General features: G+C 49.0%; 1 protein-coding gene across 3 annotated transcripts in view; it reads right to left on the minus strand.

The window, feature by feature from the left end:
* Crtac1 (cartilage acidic protein 1) overlaps positions 1-25,669 on the minus strand; it is a 144,107-nt gene extending 118,438 nt beyond the window's left edge. For 2 of the 3 annotated variants that reach the window (XM_028888852.2, XM_037206985.1), the window contains exons 1-2: positions 25,484-25,669; positions 7,271-7,470 (exon numbers count right to left, since the gene is read on the minus strand). In XM_028888852.2, coding sequence (XP_028744685.1) covers positions 7,271-7,470; positions 25,484-25,507 — 224 coding nt within the window. In that variant the 5' untranslated portion in view covers positions 25,508-25,669. The remainder of the gene's footprint in view (positions 1-7,270; positions 7,471-25,483) is intronic. The other variant, XM_028888855.2, reaches the window with a different exon arrangement.
* Between the last annotated feature and the right edge of the window lie 1,138 nt (positions 25,670-26,807).

Genomic DNA, 26,807 nt, shown 5'->3' on the forward strand with positions numbered 1-26,807 from the left:
GCAGAGTCTGCGTGGCTGCCCAGGGCTGCAGAGCAGGAGGCATGCAGGAGGCACTGGGATATTTCTGGAAAGCCTGCCGTACACTGCTGAGAGCTCTTCTTAGGGAGGTTTTAAGAATGGGGTAGAAAGGCCTGGATCTTGAAGCATTCAGCGTTAGTGGCCTACCATGCTATGCCTACCATGCTATGCCGCAGCCGAAGACCCAGCACTCACAATCCTTCTTCTGTGATACTGCTAACAATGGGTCTCGGGTTAAGGGTGACTCATTTAAGAAATACTTTTCTTTTTTTTTCCGAGGGAGGCTTTAGAGGAAGTCCTCTTTGCTGTTTGAATTAGAAAGTATTGAAGTTCCTCTCCCTGGGCTTTAGCAGCAGCAGCAGCAGCAGCAGCTTCTGCGGGTGAAGAATAGCCCCTTTCTTTCTTGTACCTGTTAAATCTAAATTGATAAAGTGCAGATCCTGGGACGTGGGTGACTGTACATGTAATAGGGGCTCAAAGAACTCTTGAACTAAATAATCCCCAAGCTTACATTTTGCTTACAGCCTATGAATAAATAGAGAGAGATCGAAACTAGAAGCAATTTAGCGATATCCATTAAAACTTAAAACACACATCTCCTTAAGCCGGCATTTCCACTTCTTTGGTGTCCATCCTGGAGAAAAGTTTGCCTCTGTCTGTAAGGATGGCACGCAGTGTATCAATGCCTGCAACGGTTAGAGATAAGAAACACTTGCAGTGCACTCGAAAACGAGGAACTGTGTACGGTACGTCTGCACTAAACAACTTCTTTTTAAAAGATGCATGTACATGTTTAACATGTTACACTGGGAAAAACAAGTGTGACAATATGTATTACAGTGACTCCTCTCACAATTATGTATTTGATATATATGGAATTTATATAATATAGAATACCTATATCTATCTATCTATCTATCTATCCATCTATCATCTATCTATCATCTATCTATCATCTATCATCTATCTATCCATTATCTATCTATCTATCTATCTATCTATCTATCTATCTATCTATCTATCTATCTATCTATCTATCTATCATCTATCATCTATCTATCATCTATCATCTATCTATCATCTATCATCTATCTATCCATTATCTATCTATCTATCTATCTATCTATCTATCTATCTATCTATCTATCATCTATCACACATTCTTTACTATCTAGAAACAAATCACTAACTGGAAACCATTGTTATTCTAAGAGTGACTGGGGTGGGCTTGGAGTAGGGATAGGGGTTGGAAAAGGTGGATTTTTACCTTTATCTATATTCTCTGATTTTTTTGCAATGAAATATATTTAAGTGTAATTAAAAGAGAAACATACTTTGCATTATTAGAAAAAGAAACTGGGGAGACAGGTCAGCTGATTAAGTGTGTGCCACACAAACATGAGAATCTGAGTTTGGGTTCTCAGAATCCACAGCAATGGAGTCTGAAACTTCAGTTTCTGAGTGGGGGAGCAGGGAGATCCCTGGAGCTTATTGGCCAGTCAGCCTGGCCAAACCAATGAGTCTCAGGTTGAGTAAGAGACCCATTCTCAAAACTAAATAAATAGGGTGGGGAACAACCGAAGAAGAATCCTCATATGACCCTCTGACCTCTGGATGCTCAGTAAACACATGTGCAAGTACACCTGAACACAAACATACACACACTCAAAAAAGTAGGCTAGGTGGTCGTCAGCGCGCCCCGAAGATCTGCCTGTCTCTGCCTTCCCAGCTCTGGGTAACAAGCATTTCTGCAGTGCCAGCACTGTTTGTCTGGGTTCTGAGAATAGACCCAGAGCCTCATGCTCACAAAGCAAGGACTTTACCAACTGGGCTATCTCCTCAGCCCTAAAATAGCATTATTTTTAAAAAAGGAACTGAAAGTTCAAACATGTTTATTTCTGTTTTGTTAAAAGCATGTGTATCTGTGTGTGCATCTGTATACATTTAGACATGCGTTTTAGCATAGTACATAAATCTAAATGTATTTATATGCACACGGAACCTGTTATTTATGACATCTGTCTATTTATAGCATGCATATGTATGCACAGCAACCACACATATCTGCCTACAGTTATAATACCATGGTAAGTGCTAATTTGGTTAAACCATAGATAAATATCCTATTCTTTTTCACTGCTTCTATTATTTTTAATGGTATCTCCTATATGATCATGATTAATCAGGTAATTGAATACAGTTTGCCTTTTAAATAATTCAATTAGCTTTAGTAAATTAAAAAAGTTTCCTGACATAGTTGCAAAATTGAGAGGAAAAAACAAAACACTGCTTTACAATCTGCAGCATCCTTTAAACGAAACCCTCCCGAGTGTGAAGAACACGCTAAGGTTTTACCAAATGAATGCTCTTTGTGTAGAAAAACTGATCTAAATCGAGGTTTAAACTTTACAACCACTACAGTCTCTCTACTGGAGACAACTCCTGCTGGGAACTGAGAGGGCAGAGGGGTTATCTCGGACCTACCGGGATAGCCCTTACAGCGCTTCTGTAAAGGATTGCGCCAGATCGACACCAACAGGAATCCCTCTCCAGATCCTGTGAGGCTGGAGATTGGGTGTTTAGTTCCACGAGAAAAGGGGAAGCCACTGGGCTTTCCACTTGCCCAGGGAACAGTCCCGAAGACCCTCAATGGTCTGTGCGTGTACAGCCTTCTCTGGGGGTGATCAAATCCTCCCCTCGCCTGGCAGGGAGGCAGCTATCCGCAGACCTCAATCACTGCACCTGCCGGTTAGCAGATAAGCCCTCCATATGCGCAGACACTCGCCCAGCTGTGGCGGAGGAGCGGTGAGCCGCCCCTTCCCTCCCCCATCCCCGCAGAACAAAGGGCGGTCATTTTCTGCTCCTCCCAGAGTCAGAAGCACGCACACGCCTTCCATCACAATTAACTCAAGAATCCGAAACACAACACAAACCCACCCGCAACATGTGCAAAATCAATGCTGTCAATAGCCAGAACGAGGAAACTGAAAAAGCAAAGCAAAACAAACCTATTCAAAGAGTAAATACTCAAAGTAACAGGGCTCTGGTCAGACGCACAAGGTCAACAAATCCAAGGCAACTTCAAGTACAGGATGCCGTATGAACCAAAGAGCTGGCCATTATCCCAGGGGCTGCAAATGTAACCGCATTCAGGGATCGGGTAATAGAAAGATCTGTAAGATAACGGGTGGGCCTGCCACTACCAGGATACAGGTGCCCCAGGTAAAGGCACTCCAATTCAATTTTTAGAAATATACACTCCTGCAACATGTTTCTTAAACAGAAAGCCTACAATCAGACAGAGAAGGAAGCGGAATTTAATATGGGCGCAGGGCGGATGAAAGAGTAAGAGTCTAAATCAGAGATGCTGCCAAGGAGTCAGCAGGATGAGAGGCAGGGCAGGGATCCTGGCTGTCTTTATGTGAAAGAATGGTGGCTTTGAATCTTCAAGGCAGTAACGAAACAAAAGCTAAAGGAAATGGCCTATTAAGCTCTTATATGAAGGATTCAGATTAGGCAAATTGGTTCCGATTTAAGTAACTGAGCTGGATTGCAAAATGGTCACGACATTCCCTTGGATGGCGCTCAGTACATGCAGCATCCACACACTACAGGACTGGCCTTGTTGGGAGGCAAGAGGTAGACCAAATGACCTCTCAAGGTCCCGATTTAAATACGTCTGCATAGTCAACTCTTGGTTATCCAGTCCAAAGCAGAAGACAGTGACAAATCATCCCAAGTTGAAGATAATAAAAGTTGTATTTGCCTTTGGAATGTATGTGGGTACTTAAATTAGAACGTGTCTTTCTGATGCTCCGAGAATTCACAATTCTTTGCAACAGCCACAAAGAAACCCTGACCTGGAGCTGGGAGGGTGCCCGATTTCTCCATTTTTACTTATCCTATTCCTCCTGTAAGTCTTTTTCCTTTGGGTGAGCAACAAATACGTCTTTCAGAATGACACACAGAAGCTCCAGCTACTTCAGGAGCTGCCTGGGAGAGAATGAGGGGGCAAGGCCCTGCACGATCTAGGCCTTGTTTCCAAAGGGTAATTCCATCCCCCTACAGAACCCAGGCCTGGGGCAAGCTGGACACGGTATAGCACCTACTCTGCAATGACCGTGAATGACGGTCTAGCTTCTCAACCTTACAGGACACTAAAGTAAAGTCCTTGAGCTCACGGGAGGAGACAAGGTCTTCGGAAGGGGAAGGGGAAATGCACAGCCATTGCTCAGAAAGGAAGAAGCTGAATGCTCAGTAAATACAGGGTGAACTCCCTGCACACCAAAGGATATGTGGAATGGAGACGCCATGTTTAAGCTGGGGCTTGGGTAAGCTGCCTCATCAATGGGTCTGTCGGGGGCACAGGCACTACTTTTGACCTGGTAAAGACAAAGAGACACTGAAAACTCTGTCATCAAACTTTTTTTTTTTTAACCTTTCCATACAGACCGAGTCAGGATGAGACTGGGGGTGAGAATTTTTCTGTTACCTGCTGTTTTTGTAGCTGGGAGATGAAGCATGAGCAGGGTGGTGGCCGGCTAGTACTACTGTGTCAGCATGTCTTGGAGAGTGGAGCCAGAAAAGAGGCAGGATGAAAGGAAGCCGGGAGAGGCCCTGGCATCTTTCTCCGTGGGAGTGCTTTGCTCTTCAAGGTGTTTTTTCACCCCCTGTGGGGACCACAGGAAGAGTGAGCAACCACAGGAGGACAACAAAGGTCTCCTGAACTGGCCCTGCTAGGAGTATAGGGCAGGGCAGAGGGGACACCAGACAGGCACGGGAGCACAAGGTACCGAGGCCAGAGACAAACTCCCTGTGGAGACAGGGAGAGACTTCCCATCTGTGGAGCCTGGTGCCTTCCCATCTGTGGAGCCTGTCAGGTGTCCCCTGAGGGGAAAAGCGGGTGAGGAGACTTTCTGTTCACAGCGCAGGCCTTAGGTTTTCCATATTAATTTGTGAGACTGTGAGCTCACACCAGGGTCTTAGTTGAACAGAGAACATGCCCATGATGCTTAGGGGTGGGGGTGGGCAGGAGGAGGGAAGGGTTGTTCTCCCGTGTAACCTGTCCTCTGGCCCCAGGGCCCACTAGGGGGAGGCTGGGCTCACCTATCAGGAGCCAACCAGCGCCAACCAGAGCATCTCAGAAATGGTAGGGTGGCATGTGGCTCTGGGAATTACCCTGGGCATGGCTCAGCTTCCCCCTGCTTCAGCTTCAGGGGACCATTGGGCATTGCAGGCGGAACACAGGTGAGCCACACAGCTCACCACGGGAGGAGAGGAGCCATGCTACCCTCCATACTTGCACGGTTTTATTATTTTCTACTCTTTAAGCAGAACTGAACTACCTGTTTGAAATGTGGTTACTTGATTAGAATTAGAACTTCAGTTCCCTGAGCTGGGCACGATGGGACATGTCTGTAAACCCAGTACCAAGGCATTACAGGCTTTGGGCCAGCCTAGGGTACACATGAAAGAAACACTGTGTCTGAAAAAAGTAGAGAAGATGGAATTCAATTCTTTGGCCAAATTAGCCATACTTCAAGTCTTCATTGTCACATGTGCCTAATGAATACCACACTGGGAAACATTACCTAGCATCTAGAAGGTCATTGAGTAGCTCACATCTTACCAGCATGGAAAAAAATGAACGAGAAAAAAAATTCCCTTTGAAACTAACTTTTCTATATATCGTCACCACTGACCCTGAGTTCAGTCCTGGTAGGCGGGTAGGGTACGGTTCAATGTGTCCATTTTACAGATGGGGAATACAGAGCTGAAACACAAAGGTTGGCAAGTGTTGGGCTAAATATGGTTAAACTGAAAACCAGTTCTTCACTGTGAGTTGTGGCAAATGCCTGTAATCCTAGCACTTGCGAGGTGGAGGTAACGGAGTTAAAGGCTAGCCTCAGCTACAAAGCAAGTTCAAAACTAGCCTGGAATACCTGAGACCCTTTCACAAAATGCTTAAAACCAATTCTTCCATCTCTAAGACCAACACTTTTTCTGCTGCGTACAACTGCTACAAATACCATCACCTATTAGGTACTTTGTTCTATGTTACCAAAAGAGCTCTGGCCTCCTAGAACTAGGCAGATGACCCCGCCTATGTTTTTGTTACTGGCTGATTGTTGAAATATTGACTAAACTTTGTATTAGTACAGTTTAGTAACTCTAGGCCACCTTAGGGTTTGAATCCAACCATCCACTTACTATTTATTTACATTACACAAAGAAAGCTAATTATTATCTTTTGTTTGGTTTTCTCAGGCACAGTCTCATAGTGCTCCTCCATCTCCCAAGTGCTAGAATCATAGATGTGTACCACCAATACGTGGTGGTGGGGGGATTGAACCTAGAGCATAATGCACAGCGGACAAGCAGTCTCCAGCTAAACTCTGTTCCCTCCTTCCCATCTCTAAGTTTCAATTCTTCATCTCTACATGGGGATGATAATGTTGTCGGAGGATAAAGGTGATGTATGTGAAATATGATGTATAGAGCCTGGCACACACTGATGCTCAATAAATAACAATTATCCGTGGTGATTGGCAGAACTTACAATGCACTATCATGTGCAATAGCCGAGTGAAGCTTCAGGACAAGCCATTACAGCGATCCCTTCCTTCCGGATGATGTATGTGAACCTCAAGGTCAGGCAACTAGAAAGCTGTACACCTAGGGCACCATCTCAAGCCATCTGAACCCTGAGTCTCTGCTTCTCTAGCTACACAATATTCCTTTTTCTGAGGAGGAGCAGCAGGCAGCATGCCTAGCCAGAGGAGGCTTAACTATCCCTCTTGATTTCCATCTTCACTCTTCTTTGAAATGGGTAATTAACGTTTTCTTAGCCTTATGTGGGGTGCCGTGGGAGTCAATGAGCATGCAGCAACCCCTTCTACGGACTAACACTTTTATGTCCTGCCTGTGTAGAACCTCATTGGGGAGGAAGTAATATCTGCATGACCAAGGAGGCTGATGTGTGACAAGAAGCCACCTTGGAAGCCTGCAGATTCTATAGCTTTCTTCTAAGCTGCCGTGTGCCTCAAGCCCGCGCTGTGGCAAAGGGCAAAGCCACAGCATCCCAGACCTGCAGTTCAGCCAGCAGGCTGGTGCTGACCACAAAGGCCTGCAGCCCCCAGTGAGAACAAGCACTGGTCACTGCACTGTGTTTTGGAGTTACCGTCGTCACACAGCTGTTATCACTGCAAACGGTGATTAATATATCTGTCAGGCTCGGGTGGGAGGCACTTACCCTGCCACAACGATCTCGAAGTCCCCATCATGGTCCACATCTGTCACTGCCACTCCATAGTTGAGCTGGGTGGGGTTGCTGTCATAGTCGGGGGGCAGGACTGAGTTGGTGACTGCGGTGAACATGGGCTCAGCCCTCTGGGATCCCCCAGAGAGAGGCAGAAGCCACAGCGGCAGCAGGAGCACAGCCATCCTGCACATCTGAAAGCAAAAGTTACAAACTTTACTAAACGTCGCAGAGCCGAGCGGCCAAGCAAACCCAGTCCCAGGGAGGCCATGGGGGCATCCTCCCCATTCCCTCAGTCTCAGCAACTGTAGGACCAGTGCTTTTTATGAGCTCTGTCTCTGCTGTCCTGCGTAAAACTACAAGCTGCCTCCACCACAGTGGGGCATGGTCCTGGTCTTTCTCCTCGTCTGTAGCACTTATTGCTGTACTACATGCAACAGGATTTACTATGCATCACACCTGGTTACTGCCTGCCGCCCTCCGCTAGAGTACAAGATCCACTTTGACATGGATATTCGTCTGTTTTATTTACTCGATATGCACCAAGCTAAGGACAAGGTACGCAATGAGCAGCCAGCATGTATTTGAGGAAGGAATGAAAGAGGGAAGGAAGGAAGGATCTCCCATACTCTGGGGGAGTGAAGAAAAAAGAGATCTCAATGCAGAGGTGGGGGTGAGAACCCCACAGGTTGCTGGGTCTAGAGTATTGTTAGAGGTGGTGAAGGATGGCTCTCCTGAGGGGCATACTCCAGGGATAGCCTGGCAGGTCCTCCAAACCAAGATCCTCCCAAGGGCTGGTGGTCATTGCCTCCAGATGAAGAGGCAGTCAGGCGATACATTCCAGCAAGGTCTGGCGGGTAGCACATCATTCACTTGGAGAAATTAAACCATTGCGTGCGTGTTTTATTATAAATTAATTATGTATAATGCATTGTATAATTCATTATAATATCTCTAACATAACTCAGGGTGTTGCCAAGCAGCCTGGGGCCATGGGAGCCAGTGGCACTCACCCAGGAGACAGCTGAGAATGGCCGGGGCGGTAGAAGAACCCCATCTGCTCTGAGCTAGAGCAAAAGACATTCCGAATGCCGAAGATAGCGCCACTCTAAGACTCTGCCTTAGGCAGAGAATTGGACCTCACAGAATGTCCCAGAGACTCTCTTGGAATTCCAGAAAGCTTGCACAGGTCGAATCCACCAGCAAAGCGCTACCCTCCTGCCTTCAGAAGGCAGCAAACCTCCTCCTGATAGAACTTGGCTGCTTGCTTGTCAGTGCATCTGGCAGCAGAGAACAAGGCTGAGCCGGACTGACATCTTAATGAGGGAAGAGCAAAGGAGATCTGAAGACTGTCTCCCCATATGGAGACAGATGCTCCTGCCAGCAAATGAGCTTGTGCTCCAGGTCAAGGACCCAGAGGCCAAAACGGGGGTCCAGGCACTGCCTTTAGATCCAAACAGAATCTGAAGCCTCCCTGACGTCTTGCTGTAGAGAAATGGAGGGGCAGGGCTCCATCGCAGGGCAGAAAGCATGTAAGATCCATCCTTAAAGGAGGTGCTCGGAGTGTGTTCAAAGTGCACATGTTGGGAGTCACGATACCAAACCAGATCATTCCAAATTAAGAGTCCTCTGGCTAAGACAGCATCTTTCTACTGGGCTGTCAAATCACTAAAGACAACACATTATTATCAGAGTTCTGCAACATAGTAAGAGATTTGGCTGGATAAGGAAACCCAGAATCATCTTCACAAGTAGCTGTAGGGCAGATAAAGAGTATTTAATAGGCAGGATGGACATAATGAAATGTAGCACGGATCTGAAGATCACTGGACATTTTATTTTATGTTAGATAGTGTGGCCTCTATTGAAGGGACAATAGTGAGCTCCTACTTGAAAGACTATCCTAGGCTTTTTCTTTTGGGCCACCAACCAGCTCCCAAATCATGACACACAGACTTACTATTAGTTTTGAATGCTTGGTCTTAGCTTAGCTCTTATTTTAATCTACATTTTGGCTTGGAGCTTTTTACCTTTCTTTCTTTTTTTTTTTTTTTTTTTTTTTTTTTTTTTTTTTTTTTTTTTTTTTTTTTTTTTTTTTTTTTTTTTTTTCTTTCTTTCTTTCTGTGTATCTTACTTTCCTGCTGTCTCCATGTCTGCCCGGTGGCTGCCTGGCTTCTGGCCCCGGGCATGTCCCTCTCTTTCTCTCTCATTCTCTTCTTTGTTTCTCTTTTCCAGCCTAGATTTCTCCTCCCACTTATTCTCTCTGCCCGTCAGCCCCGCCTATCCCTCTCCTGCCTAGCTATTAGTCATTCAGCTTTTTATTAGACCAATCAGGTGCAAGGCAAGGTGAAACAGCAACACATCTTTTCATAATTAAACAAATGCAACATAAACAAATGTAACACACCTTTGCACAGTTAAAGAATATTCTGCAGCATTAACAAATGCAACATATCTTTACATAGTTAAAAGTCATTTCCACAACAAAAGATAAACCCAGTTGATTGGTAGTGGCTGGAATGAGTGATCAGCTTGCAACTCCTCCAAGGAATTGCCTTCTAGAAGCCAATCAGTTCCTCCCATGCTTTCCATCTGCGATTTGGGTCATGCAGCAGGGGTCAGATCCTAGTAGGGCGAAGGGTTGACCTCAGCAGTGTTTGGAGATCTTGACAAGTTCCAATATCACTGGGTTCCAGCTCTCTCCTTTGAAATGAAGATTTGGGAAGAGACCTCTAAGAGCCTTTCTGGCTCCAAAATGCTATGGTAGATGAAAGGAATTTTTTAAAGGAGATATTCAGAAGCCTACATTCCATGTCCTCCAACTGCTTCTATAAACTCACACCAGTCTGCATGACTCCTTTCTGAAACATTAAACCCATTTTAAAGAACAGCTTTCCAGAAGAGTCCTCCAGTATTTTCCTCCAGGGTGGAGAGGAGCAGATTATTAATAATGTAGATGCCAAATTTTCAGAGCAGAGTGGACCAGTGGATGGCTTCACCTAGAGGGGTAGGCTGGGGATCCAGGCTTAGGATTTGTGTTCCTAATGTTTAATTCCTCTGCCATGCCAAACGTACCCTGTACAGCCACCACTGGAGTGCTCAGGACCAGCTTTGGGAAGTGAGATGGCTCAGGACTGGGGTATCCTGATGGTGGGTCAGCAAACAGTGGTAGCTGTTGAGGAACTATGGTAACTAGCTCTTCTCAGGATTCAGATGGAGGCTGCCATGTTCCTCCACATCCTGGGACTCTGAGTGGCCCACAGAGCAGCAGAAGTCTCATTTAGGAGTCTATTAGAAATGCAGAATGTTGGGCCCCACCCTAGACTTAATAAATAGAATATCCATTGTAATAAGATTTTGGGTGATTTGTATGTATGTTAAAATTTAAGGAACATTGTGCAATCTTGGCTACATCGAAATCACATGGGGAGCTTTAAAAAATTCTCATGCCCGACAACGATTTCCTAGATAAGACATCAAGAGCACAAATGACAAAAGAAAAGCTAGATAGGATGGGTTATATCAAAATTAGAAACTTTTGTACATCAAAGAACACTATCTAAAGAATGAAAAGTCAACCACAGATTGGGTGTAAATATTTGTCAACCATACATCTGATAAGACATTAGTATCCATAGCATATCAATAAAACATTCCTATAACACAACAGCAAAAAAAAGAAGAAAGAAAGAAAGAAAGAAAGAAAGAAAAAGAAAGAAAGAAAGAAAGAAAGAAAGAAAGAAAGAAAGAAAGGAAGAAAGAAAGACCTGATTCAAAGTGGGCAAGGGACCTGGACAGACATTTCTCCAGAGATGTGCGGATGGCCCACAAGAGCATAAAACTCCACTAATTATATATCAAATGCTGATCAAAACCACAAAGACATATTTCACTCCCACTGAGATAACTACAACAACAACAGTAAAAAATCCAGAAAATAACCAACGCCGGTGAAGATGTGGAGGGCCTGGGGCCCCGTGCATTGCTGGAGGTAGAGGAATGGTATAACTGTGCCAGAAGACAGTATAGTGGTCCCTCAGACACCTCATGGTAGAATTACTATGTGGTCTAGAAACTCCACTTCTGAATGTGTACCCCCAAACTGAGAGAAGAAACAGATTTTTAAAAACTTGTTGTGCACGGGCAGTGGTGGCGCATGCCTTTAATCCCAGCACTCAGGAGGCAGAGCAGGCGGATCTCTGTGAGTTCGAGGCCAGCCTGGACTACCAAGTGAGCTCCAGGAAAGGCGCAAAGCCACACAGAGAAACCCTGTCTCGAAAAAAGCAAAGCAAAACAAAACAAAACCAAACAAAAAAACGTGTTTGCATTTCTTTTATTCTGGTGTAGCCCCTCTCCTGACTTAGTAACCACGTGCTCCTTTTCTGTGAGAAGTGTCTCAGGGTGGCAGGGGAACCGTGTGTGGGCTGATGAACTCTGAAGGTTTGGTGGCCCACCGTGGGTGTTTTGTTCACCCAGATATATCGAATGGCTACAGAATCTACATCCAAACTCTCAAGTTTGGCATTTTTAAGCATGTGCAGCAAACTCAGCACTCTTTTTGGGGGGCATCAGCCTTGTTCATAGCCACGGTGTGGCCGGGACACCACCAACCTCACCACTAAAAACTCTGGATGGCCCTCATTGTTTGTTCAAAGTGTTGTCTTTCAGACACTTGATGACTTTTGGGATATGCACACCCCTGATGGTCGGGGCAATTTGCTAGGTGTTCCTAAACGGAACACAAAGATGTAGACCTGTTGACATGTATGACTTTGTGGGATTTCTGCATCAAGAGAGTAACGAACTCTTTTCACAGGTCACCTGAGGCTGCTTAACTGAAGAGTGAGAGCAAGGGCTTCTGGGAGAATTAAGGAGAAATAGATACCTGTACATCTAGGTACAGAGCAGCAGTAGTAATCACAATGGTCCAAAGATAAAAGCCACCCAACTGTCCTTGAATGTATAAAGAAAGCATGGCATACACAAACAATAGGATGTCATTCAGCCTTGATGAGAAAGGCAGTTCTGGCCCATGCTACAGGATGGACAAATCCTGAAGACATTTTAGCAGGTAAAGTAAGGTACTCCTAGGAGGACAAATGCTGTGTGATTCTATTTGTCAGAGGCAGTGGGAGTAGCTGGACGCATGTGGACAGAAGATAGCATGTGGTTCTAGAAGCCATGGAGAAGAAGCAGTGGGGAACCAGTGCTTGATGACTAGGCTTTGAGAATGGGAAGATGAAAGGGTTCTGTAGATGGATGCTGTGATGGCGGCACAACACTGTGAGTCGCTTTGCACTACCCAACTGGACTTTTGGTTATGATCAAATGGTAAATTTTATGTCCTGGATATTTTACCACAATTTAAAAAGTGAAGATGCATGAATCTTATCTCAAGACTGTTTGACTTCATTGGCCTAGGATGGAACCTGGGCACAAGAGTTTTCAAAGTTACCATCTGATTTCAGTATGTTATGAAATTGGAGAAACACTGCTCCATACTAGTGCTTCATTCCTCTCAGTCTTTAATGTGTCCATGAATCATCTGGTGATCTTGTTAAAATGCAGATTCTGGTTCAATAACTCTGCCATAGCGCCCAAGATCCTGTATTTCTAACAGGCTCCCCAGCGGCATCCATGATGCCAGTCTATAAACTACACATTGAATAGAAAGGTTCTATGCTGCAGCTCCCAGAGTCATGAAACCAAGCAATATACTCCACTGAAGGTCTGGCTTGGTTCAAGAACCTTCTCCTTTGCCTCTAGATCTGAGGAATAAAATCAACCGCAGGGCGACGCAATCCCCAGGACAACCCAGACTCAGTTCATCTTTACATACTCAGAGCATCAGCTGTCTTCACTCACGGTAAAATCCCACAGCTGGTGGGGAACAAGAAGGATCTAACTCTGCTTTCTGCACAGAGGTAAGGAGAAGGGAAGGGGTCAGGTCCAGGAGGTGTGAGTCAGGTCAAGGAGACAAGATGTAGATGTCATCGAAGGGCAGAACCCAGAGAAAATGGGGGTAGGGAAGGTAGAAACACATGCCAATGAGTTCCATCACAGGAGGTGTGCTATTAATATTATTAGCTGAAGGAAAGGAGGAAGGAATATGTCCAAGTGGTAATATGAATCAGCAGAAACGGCTTGCAGCTTGTCACAGGTGTCTAAAAGCTGTTCTTTCTCTAAAGCAACGCTTCTCGAACTGCACTGTGCTTGACAATCACCAGAGTCTGTGCTGGTACAGGCTCTGATTCATGGGGTCTGCATGTTTGACAAGGCCCAGGCCCAGGCCACTGGCCTACAGACTCCACCTGAAGCCATGGGGCTCCCAGCCAGCGATGCCCAGCTCCTGCGACCCAGTGGAATCACCCAGCCTCTGACCCTGTGCCGAGACACATGCTGCTGGGCGTGATTTCGCTGGTCAAGGGTCATGTCTGGATGCTGTGCCTTTTTAAGACCTGTCCAGCTGATGCTGATGGCTAGTCTGGGATGAGAAACACTGCCCCAGAGTCACGGTCCCCCGATGAGAGTGTTCACTGCGATCTGATTTGAAGTGAAAAATGTCTCTCCTCCAGGAATTCATCATTGACTTGTTGAAGTATATGAAGAAAATCCATTTAGCTGAAGAGTGTCAATGTAGGCTGAAGATAGGAAGTTTGGGGGAGAAAGCAGAGCAGGCTGATACTGCCTGAGGCAGAAGGGTGGGGTGGCCAGAGTGACCTCACATTTGATATGACTTGCTCAGGAGGCTCCTGTCACACTACTGGGAACATCTGAATCTTTGGGGGAAACGTAAAAAAGTGAAAAATAGAATGGGAAGTGGGTTAAGAAGGGTGTTTTTGTTTTCTTGTGTGCTTGGGTATCAATCATGTGCTAGGCATTGCTACAGTACTCTGTCTGGTACTCACTAGTAGGAGCAGTACTCAAGTGGCTCACAGGGTACTACAGAGTATGTTCTACACTCAGTACTAGTACTCTAGTACACAGTAAACAGTACATCTGCTAGAGATATATGGGTTCCATGAACTAAAGATGACCAGAACCCAGTCCTTTCCCTCATGGAGCTTGGCAAACAGGCAGTGAACGAAGTCTGACATCCTGCGTCAAGGCCATCTAATGCTCTCCAGGGGCAGATCAGCTCAGAGGAGGAGGAGGAGGAGAACTCGAAGGTAGAGCAAACTCTGGCAGAGGGGCACTGGCCAGAGAGCATGGGGTCTCAGCAGGGAATGAGGAGTCATGCAGGGTGGTGGTGGGATAAAGACAAGAAATTTTTCCATGAGGACCACAAGGAGGGCTGGACTTGTGTTTCAGGCTCTGGGAAGAACAGCATCACCATAATAACTTCTTTAAAATGCTCTATAAGCGAACTTTTCAACAATCCTCAGCAAGATGGAGAGAGGGAGCCAAAGCTTGCCGTCAGCGACCTGGATCTGGACCCGAAGCCCAGCACTAGACCTTGGTGTGCTCTTCCAAGTTGCTGACCTTGGATGTCCTTGTTTTTAATGTGGGTCACCTGACCCACGGTTAAGTGAGCCTCAGGGAAGGTCTGGCAGGGGGCCAGGTGGAAGGCAGATAGGAGGCCCATAGCAGAGGTGGAGAGTCTTCAGATGCCGGCTCTCGGTCACATGCAGAAAAATCAGTTTTCTCAGTTTTCTGTGGCCTCGGGACTTTCCTGAATTGGGTCTGAAAACTGGTATCCAAGCAACCTGGTTTCTCTGCCGTGGGGTCAGGCAGCTGTGGGAGAGGCTTCCAAGGGCAATTTCCAGGGCGCACAGTTCTTCTGCAATTATCCAAAGTGCAAGGACACACCCTGCGCTCTCACAAAAGCGAGAGGCCCAAATGGTGGAAACAGGCAGAGAAAGCAGACCCTTTCAGACACTTGGCAGACGGCTGAGGTGAGGGAGAGGGGGACATGGTAGCTGCAGGAACATTCTGCCCCTCACGGACTGGCCCATCAGATCCTCAGAGACCCACAAAAGAGCTTCTGGAATGAGAGTGCCACTGGAGATGAGCTGACGGAGCAGCCTAGCAGCACTTCCTGTAGACCCAAAATGAACCTGGCCTTGAGTGAGCCCCAGAGGTTCCGAGGAGACAGCCATTCACCATTTGCTGTATGGGGTGAGGGGTGCCTGGGAGGAGGGATCACGGAGAGACCAGAGTGATTCCCCCCGGGGAGCTGGGAGGGCTTCCGAGGGGGAGACTGCTGTGGCTGGACTCCAGAGGATGTGAAAAGTGAACTGAACAAAGAGAGGCTGAGCAGGAGGGAAGGACAAGCAGTGCAGGATGCAGACATCTGCAAAGGTCAAGGGGACCCAGCTGTCACCCTGCCCTGCCCTGGGCTGCCTGGATCGCAATGTGGGAAGCAGTGCTCACTCCCCACTCCTGGATCTTGTCTGGAGGATCTGCCATTAGAGAGGCACTCCTCAACTGGGATGCCAATGTCTAGAAACATTTGGGGTGGTCAAACCAGGGAAGCAATTGCTAATGGCATCCTGTGGGTACAGGTCAGAGATGCTGCTGAATGTCCTTCAGAGCACAGGACAGTCCCCAGAACAGAAGCATCTCGTCCTAAGTGTCAATTGTGATGACAATGAGAAAGCCCACACTAGAACAGTGCCCCACCCCCCATCAAACTGGACTGTTTGAAAGACTCTGCCTGGGGAAGTCTCTGGATCTGGTCCCTGTGGAGGCAACTTGCCCTATACCGATTTTGACCAAGCAAGCTAGCCTGCTCTACCCAAAGGGTCCCGCACTGGGCAGGAGCCGGGCACCAGCAAGGCAACACCTACCACTCAGCTGCATAGGTGACAACGGTGGCATTTCATTCTGTCTGCTCGAGTTCTATCTCCAGCTTCCACTGGTCCCCAGCTAGGTAGGGAAGTGAGGTGTTATTCACTGAATCTCTTCAAAATCAACACCATTGTCATTAAGGTTGCAATTCTGGTATCCTGGCTGTTCTTATTGCTTCATTCCGCATGATCCCTAGGCCATGGGTCAAGTCTCCTTGGGATCCCTCAGTGCTCCCAGCATCTCCATCCTGGCTGATGGGCATCTCTCCCCTTCATCCTCCATTCCTGCTGACCCCTCTTACCCACTCCCCTGCTTCCCTCTCTACCTCAGAGCTTGGAGCGGACTCTTCCTGTGCCAGAGCAAACCACGGGACACAAAGCTGCAATTTCAGGGGGCAAAAGTGGACAGTAATAATGATGGCATTGTGTACCTCTGGCTATGTGGTGCTTCTGTCCTTCACGCGGGTGACTCATTTAATCCTCACTGGAAGCCTGGGAGGTAGTGTCCCCATTTTACAGTTACAGAAGCTTGAGCCCAGAGGAGCTGAGTAACTTTCCCAGGGTTATATATTACTACACAATGGACGCACGGTTTGTATTTAAGCAAACTAGCTCCAGGATCAATATTCCTAGACACCACACTACACGGTTTCCTACTCCACCAGGCTTGTCTTAAATCAAGTAAGACAGGGATAGAAGGCAAGGAGAGAGACATGGTGAGCTAGCTACAGGACAGGGTGGGGACTGTGTCTCAGGCCGGGGAGACAGCGTGGGCACGGTGGAGGCTCAGGTTTCTGTAGCAGAAGGGGGCTCTGCATGGTAGGGCAGAGCGTGTGGAGGAAGGATGCTGGGGAGCAGGCCTATAGAGACTAGAGGGCTAGTGGGGACCAGGTCCGAAGGATAAAGGGGTGACAAGGTGGACAGCATGGTAAAAAGAATACAGTAGGGCTGGAGGTGTGGCTCAGTGGAGAGTACTTGACCGGGATGTACCACCCCTGGCTCTTATTCCTACCACTGGAAGAAAAAAAAATAAGGCAAGAAATTATAACATTAAAGTATGCAGGAGACCAAGAGAGGGCTAGACGCATAGAATAACTAAGAGGGGAATACCAGGGCTGCCATTTGCTCATTCATTCATTCAGGATTGTTTATGGCATGCTTTTATGCCAGGCTCTGTGCTGGTCACCAGGAAAAGGCTGAGAACCAGAGAAAACCCTTGTGGCATGGAGTATACATTTTAATACCTTAGTTCTGTTTCTCCCCTCAGCTTGGGCGCGCACACACACACACACACACACACTCCACCTAGGAGGCATAAATCCTATGCATCTTTCCTCCCATTATGAACCTAGGGATGGAGCCCAAGGCCTTGTGCATGCTAGGCAAACACTCTGCCACTGGACTACATTTCCTGTGGCCCTGTCCTATGCATTGTCCCCAGCATCAGGAAAATACATTGCTCCCCCTGCCCCCTCCATGAAGAAAAAGCTCTACACTGTCTGATACAGAACAAGAGAAGAAAGTTGGGTCTTCTCCAGAAAACAGGCAAAAGAAAGCCTAAGAGACCGAGGCCAGGAAGTGTTGCAGAGAGCTCTCTGTTAATGAGATGGTGTTTGTGAAAGAGATGCATGGAGACTGCTGGCCTTAAACCCAAGGCAAGGTGGGACCCTATTAAATACTGCCAGTGGCTCAGCCTTCCTGGGCTGTAAAATGGGAAGGCAGGCTTTTAGACCGTGGTGAGAGTGGACTGATACGAATACATGTTAACTTCTAAGCACAGCACTCGGCATGGCAAACGCCCACACAGGGTAGGTAATGCTAACAGTAATCACACTATTACTGCTAGTAATAGATGCTTGCTGCCTGAACAAATGCATCTCAGGAGAAGGGGCCAGGCACGCAGGTGGCCCTTCCAGGAGCAGCTGTCAAATGTTGAGTGGAATGCTCTGGACTGTAAGACTTTGAGGAATAGGCTTGCCTCTGTTACTAATTTATCTAGGGACCCCAGAGGAGTTCTTTGGCTCCTTAAACACTGCTTTCCAAACGCAGAAGCCCTCAATACACTTAGATACACACACTCATTCTTCAAACATGTAGAAGAAACCTACCTACCAGGTCAGAAATGACAAGTCAGGCATCGTCCCTGGACTCGGGAGCTAGGTTTGCACACAACCTCGTGGGCTAAGTTCAGAGCAGCAACAGATACAAAGACTAGAGGAAGCCGGTGGGAGAGAGGAGTTAACTAGTGAGGTGGGTGGGGGAGGGTAGACAAAAGAGGGCCTCTGCAGCAGGTGGATTGGGATTCCAGGTGGCAGAGGCCTGTGGATCTGAAGCATGCATGTGAAGCAGATCCATGCATGCTGCAAATGCAATTGTTGCTTCCGGAATGCAGAGTCTGGACACAGGGTGGACAGAGACGGGAAGGGAGGGGTGGAGAATATAGCATTGTGTGGAGGCTGCAGCTGGGGTCTCCCAGGGCCTGCAATGCCAACCGAAGGAGCCTGGAGTCACACCGTGGGCAGGGTTTGAAAGCCAAGACATGATCAGACTTGCATTTTTCAAAAGGGCATTTAGCTTTGGGGCAGCCATGTGCAGGACGTTGACTGTGTTTCTGAGCAGTGTCCCTGAGGAGATGTGAACAGCCTGGGGTGGGGGTGGGCCAGGCCACTGGATGACCTCCAAAGTTCTTTCCAGACCTAAGAGTCTATGGGTCAGTTTTTCCCCCCCTGAAATCATTTAAAATGCATTAGTGGACCTTGCTATTTAAGAGTCTCCTCTCGGGAATGGTTGTGTGAAACAATGATTCATTCCTTGGTTTGTCTTCAATGGAAATCCAAATTTTCATCTGTTCCTTGGGCCTAAAGCAGGCTAGGGCTGCTCGAAGGGGTCATCACTGAAGCTGCTTGGGGTGGGGGAGGGGAGATTAGTGAGAAACAGTTGTGGATGGTAACAAGGAAAGGAAACAGTCTAGCTCTAGGCTCACAGATGACCAACGTCCTACTGTGTGGACCTCACACAGGACTCATGAAGCCTGCTCATCCACAGGGGCCTGGAGGTATACACAACCATGACACCAAATGCTAGCTTTAAGAAGGAGCTAGAAAGGAAGCAGGCTTCATTGACAGGGGCCAGTCTGGAGATCCACCGTAATGCCAGAGGCCACCTCTGCCTCAGGATGACCACCTCTGTCCCCTTTTACATTTTTTTTCACTGAGCACCTGCGGAGTTTATCGACCCATCAGGTGCTGTCCTCGGTGCTGAATCTGTACCTGAGAGCAAAGGATACTGCATGTCCCCCACACCACGGGCAGGGCAGCATCTCCATGGGGACTCTGGTCTCCACCTTTGCAAAAGCCTCTTGGGATGAGAGGCGCCGGGCTGTGAAGTGTAACAGAAACTTCTCTTAGAGGGCAGGGTGAAAGCTGAGCTCACTTCAAAGAGAAAGGGCCTATCTGCCGGAGAATGAGCTGTGACCCAGCCTAGGTGGCCGATTTCCTGAGACCTGGGGCTCAGCGCCCCCACCCTGGTGCATTCAGGCAAGGATCTAAGTAGCAAAGCCTCAGTCTCCAATGCAGGTAGCCGGGGATGTAACCTTAGTTCTCCGAGGGAGCCTTAAGTGACTTCCTTCTCCAATCCTGACACAAGGAGCGGACCACTATCCAGCCTTATGCAGAGAACATCAAGTGGAGCTGTTACTGCCTATCCTACAAGAGCCCTGCAGCTGAGCTGCAAGGGAAAATCCAGGCACCCAGGCCTGTGCCTCTCCTAAGAGCTTCAGTGAGATTTTCCGGACAAGGTGGCTCACTTAAGACAGACGTGAGGCAGAGGAAGCTAGGAGGCTCAGGCCAGAATCCCCACTGAAGTAGCTGCTCTAGCCAGAGGGAAACTGGCGTAAGTAAGGAAAAGGGTCCCTGGGATCCCTCCCCTGGTCACCAGGACAGTCCCTTAGCTCAGCAGTGATCCCATGACCTTGTCAGAGCACTTGTACCAGGCAAACAAAGATAAGAGTAACCGGAACATCAGCAAGGGTCATTTTACACTCTCTGCACTCTCCATTCTTCTGTGGCTAATTAAAGCAATATGTCAAAACGTCCCTTGGAAGAGATCCTTAAGAATATGTCTGTTAAGTAAACAAGGTTTTACTAATTAATGCCCCGCCTTCCCACCCCTCCCTGAACTTCCCAAAGAACTTCCTCCCCCTGCCCTGCCCCCAAGCAGAAAGGGTAGTAGGGAAGTCACAGTCTCCCCTACCCCAGGGAACGGGGACAAATCCAGTCGCCTGTCATTTGTGGAGCTATCAGTTTCTCCTCCGGATGTTGATCAGATTTCCTGGGCTGGAACCAATGCACAGGGCCAGGAGACTGGAATTTTTCCAAGAAGTAAGCGTTTTGTTTCACACAAAGTCTACACGATCTCTTTCAAGGAAAAATTTTAGCCTTCTTTTTTTTTTTTTTTTCTTTTTTAGGTGCTAACATTTTTGAAGGGCAAATCTTTGGACTTTCCTCTAAAGATAAGGGTTCCGATCTTTATCTTTTGTTAAGACCACCCCCTACCACAGGCACACACAAAGCGGGCATGGGGCTCTGGGAGTGATTGGTTCAATATTATACTGTGAATCAGCATCACAGAAACAGAACTTTCCAAACCCCAAATTTATAATAATAGCTGTATTAATAATAGTCTCCTTGTAGTTTTCTAAGTGTTTTCACAGCTCATATTTATTCTTCACTACATCTTGGGGGGGGTTTGGGTAAATCAGACTCAAAGGAGCAAATATGAGTTCCAGACTAGCTCTGCCATTCACTTGCTGTAGGACTCGGCCTGGCTATCTCTCCACTCTGGATCTCAGTGTTCTCAGCTACGACAGGACTGGGTTAGAATATTTCCAAAATCTCTGCCACCTGTAATGTCCTGCTGTGCTCCCATCTTGGTACCGCTGACATTTGGATCCAGATAATCAGCAGTTCGGAGGCTTCCCTGTGCACTCAAGGATGTTTAGTAGCATCCTGGCCTCTCTCCCGCTAGATGATGCTTGTAGCACCCTTTACTCCAATTGTGGCAATATACATATTATCTCTAGACACTGCCCAAAGTCTGGGTGGTGTGGGTTAAGTAGCCTCTCCAGTCACTGCCTAGGTGCTTCAGTGAGGTCAAGAAAATGGGTAGCTTGAGTAGATTGGTGGAGTAAAGTTCTTTCTATCCCGTCCTTTTCTCTAACCCCCTCACACCTTTTTGTACATGTTTCAAACCCAACCTCACAGTCCTCTGCTACTTCTTATTTCTTAAACGCCCTAAGTGGTCCAGAGTGTGTTCGGCGTGATAATGAACCAATTGATTTCATACTTTCTCCTAAGGAGAGTTCATAGGTTTATGTCCCCTAAGCAACCAACCAGACTCTTCAGAAATCCAGAGCCGAGTCCAGGCTGGCCTGAAAGCCTATCTGCAGCCTGCAGGAGGCTCGGTGAGCATGGATTTGTCAGCACTCTTAAATCACCGGGCTCTGAGGAAGGCTTCTCCCAGCAGAAAGATCCTTTCTCAGGAATCAATAGCACAGGCCTTCCATCACATTCAGAATTATCCTGGGACCTGTAAAATTTCTTTTCCCCAAGCATGGCAGAACCCCAAAGTGAAAATCCAGCTGTGGGTCAGAGAAGGCGGCAAGGGGGAATGCCTGCCAGTCAGACTTTGTTCATCAGTCTCTCTGTCACCGAGACCAGAAGATGATGTGCAAGCCTGACACTTGGCCTTAGCTGTAGGGGAAAAAGATCCCATGCAGTTCCCAGTGATCCGGCACTAACAGTCCCTTCCGAATGGCTAGCTCTCTGCATCACGTCTAAGGAGATGAATCCCAAAGACCATCTCCCTACCTCTGCTCACCTACCCTCTCGTGGGAAGATTTTCTACTCTTCCTCTACTGAATGTAGTTATACCCCTCCAACCTGATCTAGAGCCAGACCAGGACTGAGAATGTGGGGGACATTTCTCCAGTTAAATCAAGGTGGCTGACGAGGATCTCAAATACAGTTCTTGGAATCCCACTTAAGGAAAGGGGCTGTGACTCTCTGGTGGCCTATCCTCACCTCCCTCTTTTATAGATAAAGACTCATCCTGTCTGTGAGTCCAGAGAGATGAACAATCTTAAGCATTTTTTCCTTGGCAACAAATATCCACTGGGTGAATCTGAGGGGAAGGGAGGATTCTGCTTCTCAGAATCCTGGATTGACAGCAGGATTCTTCATGAAGATAGGCCACCAAGTCTGCCAAGGCTCCACGAAGAACCCCATGAAGTTGCTGTGGTATGTAAAGAAACTGAGTGGTAGCAGAAAACAGAGGTTCAGCCATGGGCCTGCCAGACCAGCAAAACAGAAGGGCCCCAGGAATGAGAGCATCGTCTCAGTGCCCCAGATGCTAGAAGAGGAGGGATTTACTGAGACTAGAGCCTCTGGTACTCTGACCTTGAGCTGGGAGCAGCAAGGATGGAGGGCATTGGGAAACACTCTTTGGAAATTCTCTAGTTCACCCGGGGTCTGAGTTTGAGAGGTCCCACCAGAAGAGGTTTGACTCTAGGACAGAGCGGCCCTGCTCCCACATATTTTAGAGGATGTCTAAGCCTTGGCTTGGGTTCTAAGACTATCTTGTGATAGCTTGAGCATTTCTCATTCCATCACATGGAGCTGCATATCTTTTGCCAAAGACCACTTAGAACAGTAAGACAAGACAATAGGGGAAGGCGAAAGGATAACTTGGAATTTCTATGAGCTGTGCATGTTCATTATGAGAACTTTATCTTCTCTTGCCTCCATGCAAAGAAAATCTCCCTAAATTTACTAAAGCTATTAGTATACCCAAGTCTGGTCTGTCGGTAATTACCAATGCCTACTGTGTAGAGAACATATGTCCATTTTCACAGCACAGAAGAAGCAGGTCACTGGAGTGGAGAAAGCTCCAAACAGGGAACTAGGAATTGTGGGGTTTGGCCCCTTCTCTTCCACAAACAGCCATATGACCTTGGGCAAGACGCTTGTTTTACTTCAGCTGTATTGTCTGTAAATACAGTGTATACGGGAATGTTGGGGTTGGGTGACGTGGACTAGATGCCCCCCTCAAGGCTCCTTTTTCCTAGTCTTGATATTCTTGGGTTCCCAGAACTCAAAAAATACACCAATATCAAACAGAAAACAATGATCTCAGAGAGCAGGTGGAGCTATGTACCAACCAGTTCTGTCTCCCACCCCACTGCCTCTGGGGTCACAGGATGAGCGGAAGTCCACAAAACATGTGGTGGAAGGGCCCCAATCACAACAGTCCTCACCCACAATGGGTTGGGGATTGTGGCCTGAGCTTGCTTAAAACATTACTATGGCCAGTGAAGGGTAAGAAGCGAGAAAGTCACTAGTCCTGAGCTAGGTGCTTTTGGCGCCCCCTACTGGACACAAAGGAGCCTGTTGCACCTCCAAGCGTGCATTGACTTCGCAGGCTGCAAGGAAGCTTGAGGACCATCTCAGGTGATGACAACCTGTTTAACACAACTACTTCCTGGTTGGTGGTCCATTCTCTCTATAAGAGTCTGTGTTTCTTCACTCCCCAGTATTACACAAGCCATCGGTCTCCTCATTCACACTGGCTCCACTGTGTAACCACAGGCTACCTTAGCCTAACATCCTGGTGCCAAAGAATAAATATCAGGGTTCAGGACTCCAGGAGCATCCCAGATGGAGAAAGGGAGAAAGAGTAACAAGCAGGTATTTCACCGCACAAATCCCCACCAGAAAGAAGGTCTTGGGAAATGCAGCAGAGAAATGTTGAGTGCAGGCAAACAGAGAACGGCGCTGGGGGGTGGGGGTGGGCATGGCTTGGTAACCCCATATAAGATCATTAGGCTAAGGCAGGTATCCAAGGAGTTGAACACACCCCCATGGATAGGGCTGGGGTACGGTGAAGCATCCAGCCCCAACCCATCGGCTAAAGAGCTGATAACCACCTCAGTCTTCTCCAGAGTCCATCAGCACCAACTGGAAACTAAAACATTCTAATCTTGACGCTCTAGGCCAGCCAGCACCAAGAACTAAACTCCCTTCATTGCCTACTAAATTGGCTTAGAACTTGCCTCCAGAAGGGTTTTTTTTTTTTTTTTAAACCAAGACAGAAAGAGAAAAACTGCTTCTTTGAAGACCATATTGGGACAACTGCCATATTTCCACCTTTCACCCTCCACTTCTCCGTCTCTGCACCAGAGAATGAGAGGAACTGTTCAAGTCTCTGGGTTTGCTTTAATTCAGTGGGAGTATTTCCTGTCCCAAGTTATCATGGTTTCAGATCTCCTCTGATAGCTTTTTCCCCGGGAGTTCTTCCCATGCTCAAGACAGCACCACAGAGCAGTCCCCTACTCTGGGAATCGTGCTTTCTTTTCCACCTGGCTTCATTTGCGAAGTCCTGCACCTATCCCAGAAGGTACCTCAGATGCAACTCGTGAATGCTTGCAGGGGAACTGAAGCTCCTTCTGGGAGGCACAGAAGCCACGATAGTATACATTGGTCCTTCGAGGAGGAAACCCACACCCACACCCCGAGGGAGACTCTCATCCCGACTGGGATGACTTTGGATTCTTTAGTTGGTTTCTGCAGAAGCGGGACTAACCAGGGCTCTCAACTACTGTACTGCAAAAGAAGCACGCTGCATTGCTGGGCATGCCCCCAAGCCTGCCTGTCGCCCCACCAAAACGTCTATGTGCTTCCATGAGATCAAGGGGGACCCCATGGTTCCCCTAGAACGCCGGAAAAGAGCTTGCCAGAAACAGCCCTAGCCAGAAAGCCAGACCACACCTCGGTCCAGCAAAAGGAGGCTGGCAGCTCCGTGCACCGGGCTGGCTCCGGGAGCACTCTGCCACTCAGTGCTGTGCAGGGGAAGCAGCTCGGTTTCCCCCGGAGAAGAGCTATGCCCCCGGGGGATCTTACCCAACCTGGAAGCGTTGGCAGTCGGCCCAGGCTAGTAGCTTCGTTGGCCCCAAGCTGAGCTTGCCAGGCTGGGTGACTCCCCCTGTACCCCCTGCACAGTCTTCACCTGCTCCACCCCCTCCTAGCCCCACTGCCCCCTTCTCAAACCGCTGACCTCCATCCACTGTGCCCCTAACACGTTCCCTGCCGACTGCGGGCTGTCACCCCCACCTCTCGGCTCCCATCACTTCCACCACCTCCAGCCCAGCTCCCGCCTTGGCCCCAGCCGGCGGGGGAGGATCTGCGCGCCAATCGAGTCCAGCGCCTCTTGGCAAGTTGGGAGCAGTGCTGCCGCCTTCGCGGTCCCGGTCTTCCCAGGTCCCCGGCTGCATCCCCACCACCCCTCGGGGCGTACGGGGAGGGGCGCCGGGCTGGAGAAACTTTCTCCACCGGAAGGGGTGGGGGCTCCGGGAGCGGATACTCACGCCCGGGTCAGCGCTCGGAGCCATCCTCGGGCTCTCTCAGCCCCACCGCCTGGGGGCGTCGGAGAGCGGGCGCTCGCTGTCGCCTCTGCCGCCGGCGCCGCCGCCTTGCAGCGCCCAGCCCTGGTCCCGGGCTGGCCTCGAGCCTCCCGCCCCGACGCCGCGCGCTCGCTTTATACAACTCCACTCGAGCGCGCCCGGGCTTATGTAAAGCCTGGCGGAGGCCCGCAGCCAATGGCGCGGCAGCTGGAGCCCGGGCCCAAGCTTGGGGGGCGCACGCGCGGCCAATCACGGCCCGGGGAGCCGGGGGAGCCGGGTGGGGGAAGGGGCGCCTCCCCACGCTGATTTAGGAGCCGGGATTGCGGTGGCAGCAGCCGGCAGCCAGGCTGGCCCGGCGCGGCGGGCACTGGGGTGGGCGGCGGCGCGGGCGGCGGCGAGGGCGGGTGCCCCCCGTGCTCTGCCGCGCCCCGCCGCCGCGCCGCGTAACCTTCAGGAGGCAGCGGGGCCTGGCGAGTGGGGAGAGGGCGCCTTGGAGGGGCGCTGGGGACCCGGGCGGGCGGGAAGCAGATGTCCCTAGGGAGGGAGCGCGGGGAAGGTAGTGTAAATGGGGGAGGGAGGCCGGCGAGCCCCAGGACCCCGCAGCCACCCTGCGCGCAGGGCGGGAGTGGCGGCGGCGCTGCCTTCTCTCTGCCTCCCTGATAGCGATCTGGCGTCTCGGGGGCCCGGCCGGAGCGGCCACGCGAGCCACGCCGATGGCGAGATTTCTCGCTGCGGAGCGAGCTCCGAGTCGATCTTTATCTAGCCTAGGGACGTGTCCGAGCGCCTCCCGGGGGCTGCTCAATATGGGGAACAGAGCTTCACCACCGTCCCAGCGGGCGGGGAGCGGGCGAGGGCGGCTCGGCGGTCAGGCGCGGCGGCCCAGGCGACTGCGGGCAGCGTCTGCTCCCCAACATCCGCGCCCCGCGCGGGCACAGTCCCCACCCCACCTAGCTCTCGTTCCAGCAGCACCCACCAGGGCTGAGCCTGGCCCACCTGCTTTGGCCACACGAGCTGCTACCGCTTGTTCTCGCTCCATTGCCACCAGCTGGCTCAGTGGGGTGCGATGGCTTTGGTCTCTCTGGCCCAAGGGTAGTGGTGGGAGGGCGACCAAGATGGAGAAGAGTGGCTTGGTCAGCAGCACCTCAGATACCGATGTCTGTGGCAGGGAACTGGCTTAGGTCAACAACAATGACAGGTCCCTTCTTTTATATCTATCATAGAACCAGGCACATAGCGGGTGCTCAGCAAGTGTTTAGTGAATTTTGACCTTCTATGAGTAAGTCCGTGG

This window comes from Peromyscus leucopus, chromosome 1, assembly GCF_004664715.2.
Source record: "Peromyscus leucopus breed LL Stock chromosome 1, UCI_PerLeu_2.1, whole genome shotgun sequence".
Lineage (NCBI taxonomy): Eukaryota > Metazoa > Chordata > Mammalia > Rodentia > Cricetidae > Peromyscus > Peromyscus leucopus.